Source organism: Vanessa cardui, chromosome 4 (assembly GCF_905220365.1).
Source record: "Vanessa cardui chromosome 4, ilVanCard2.1, whole genome shotgun sequence".
Classification (NCBI taxonomy): domain Eukaryota; kingdom Metazoa; phylum Arthropoda; class Insecta; order Lepidoptera; family Nymphalidae; genus Vanessa; species Vanessa cardui.
Window position 1 is genome coordinate 12,721,277 of NC_061126.1, and position 2,033 is coordinate 12,723,309.

General features: G+C 38.1%; 1 protein-coding gene across 1 annotated transcript; it reads left to right on the forward strand.

Moving 5' to 3' along the window:
• Nucleotides 1-667: 667 nt before the first annotated feature.
• On the forward strand, nt 668-1,624 carry LOC124544247. Its single transcript, XM_047122719.1, has one exon. The coding sequence runs from the start codon at nt 668-670 to the stop codon at nt 1,622-1,624; it is 957 nt and encodes a 318-aa protein (XP_046978675.1).
• The last annotated feature ends 409 nt before the right edge of the window (nt 1,625-2,033 follow it).

Here is a 2,033-nt window from a genome sequence, read left to right on the forward strand (position 1 = left end):
AAGTTTATGGTGACATGGGCCATCTTGGCTAAGCGAATTTAATATTAGTTACAACTTACATGAAGAATGCCAAGACACCAAATTAGAAGAAAGAACTCAAAAAATTTGTCATGCCGTTGATAATGTAGAATCAGATCATGAATTATTTACAAGATTTTCAACACTTCGCAAATTGATCAGAACGGTAGCTTATTTAAAACGCTACTTTACATGGCTACGTTCCTCTCGTAAATCTGTTTTTCCTGCTTACTTAACCGATATAGAATTGAAGGTTGCTTTGGATATATGTATAAGTTATTTTCAAAAGAAATATTTTGCTGGTGACATTGAAAATATTAATAAAAGTGGATTAGTAGCTAAAAAGAGTAAACTCGTGTCTCTTAATCCTTTTATTGATAGCCGTGGTTTGTTACGAGTGGGAGGACGTTTGCAGAACGCACAATTGAGTGACATGATGAAACATCCTATTTTGATTCCACATAACTCGCATTTAGCACAGCTTATAGTAGCAGATGCACATGAAAGGACTCTTCATGGTGGCCCACAACTAATGCTCAATTATATTAGATCAAAGTACTGGATCATTGATGCTAAGAGCTTAGTAAAGTTGCATGTTCGCAAATGTGTGACATGTATCCGTCATGCATCTCCATCAAATCAACCCATAATGGGTCAGTTACCAGCGTCTCGAGTTTCCGCTGACAGACCTTTCCGTCAAACTGGAGTAGATTATGCAGGACCTATTGCGATGAGAACCTCAAAGGGTAGAGGTTATCGCTCCATTAAAGGGTACATATGCCTCTTTATATGTATGGCTACTAAAGCCATACATCTTGAAGCTGTTAGTGACATGACCTCTGAAGGATTTTTGGCCGCATTTAAACGTATGGTGGCTAGGCGAGGTCACGTGGCAGAGTTATGGAGTGACAATGGGTCTAATTTCGTAGGTGCTGAAAAGGAGATTAAGAAATTATTAGTTGCAGAAAGGTCTAGTGTAGCTCAAGAGATCGCTTCTTGGTTATCATCAAACGGTACTACTTGGCATCGAATCCCACCCTACACTCCACACTTTGGTGGATTATGGGAGGCTGGGATAAAATCAACCAAGCACCATCTTAAAAGGGTGATTGGGAACTCAACCCTGACGTTTGAGGAGATGAGTACCGTTTTGTCCCAAATTGAGGCTTGCCTCAATTCGAGGCCACTGACAACTTTAAGTGATGACGCGCATGATCCATACCCATTAACACCCGGACATTTTCTTGTCGGTGAACCTCTTTTACTTGTTCCGGATGCCAATTACGAAAAGTCATCCATAACTAGTCTCCGAAGATGGCAGCTTGTCCAACGAATGACGCCGAACTTTTGGAGACGGTGGTCGAATGAGTATCTTTCGCAGTTCTTACACCGTTATCGTTGGAATCGTCATACTTCTGAACCTCAAATCGGGGATGTAGTTTTAGTCAAGGAAGAAAATCTTCCTCCCGCACGATGGCTTTACGGCGTTATTGTTGAGAAGCATACTGGTCAGGATAATGTTACGCGTGTTGTCAGCTTAAAATGCAAAGATACAGTCATTAAGAGACCAGTATCTAAAATTTGTATATTACCAGTTAGGAATTAAGTAAGAATAATGTGATGAAGGTTAGTTTATGTTTGATTAGTTAAATGTTAAGTTTGTTACAGTAGCCATCTATTTATAATTTGTTAAGTTTAATTTATAGTTTATTACTAAGAATTCTGTATTTATTGTCTTGTGTAATTACTTCATAACAATGTTTATTTTATTATGAACCGTTCGGTTCATGGTGGGCGGAATGTATAATTGTTACACTGTTTGTCGCTAGATGGCGCTGTGCGTCAATTAGATCGCACTATGGTTTGGTTGGTATGGCTAGTAGATATTAACTTTGATTTATTTTATAATTATTGATTTATACTTTTCTCCGATAGATGGCGCTGAGTGTATACTGAATCACGCTATTGTTTGATATTGTAAATAATTAGTAGGAATGTTAATTTTATTTGTTTTT

Excerpts from the sequence above, each read along its gene's own strand:
- LOC124544247 (XM_047122719.1), top strand. The coding sequence starts at position 668 with ATGGGTCAGTTACCAGCGTCTCGAGTTTCCGCTGACAGACCTTTCCGT.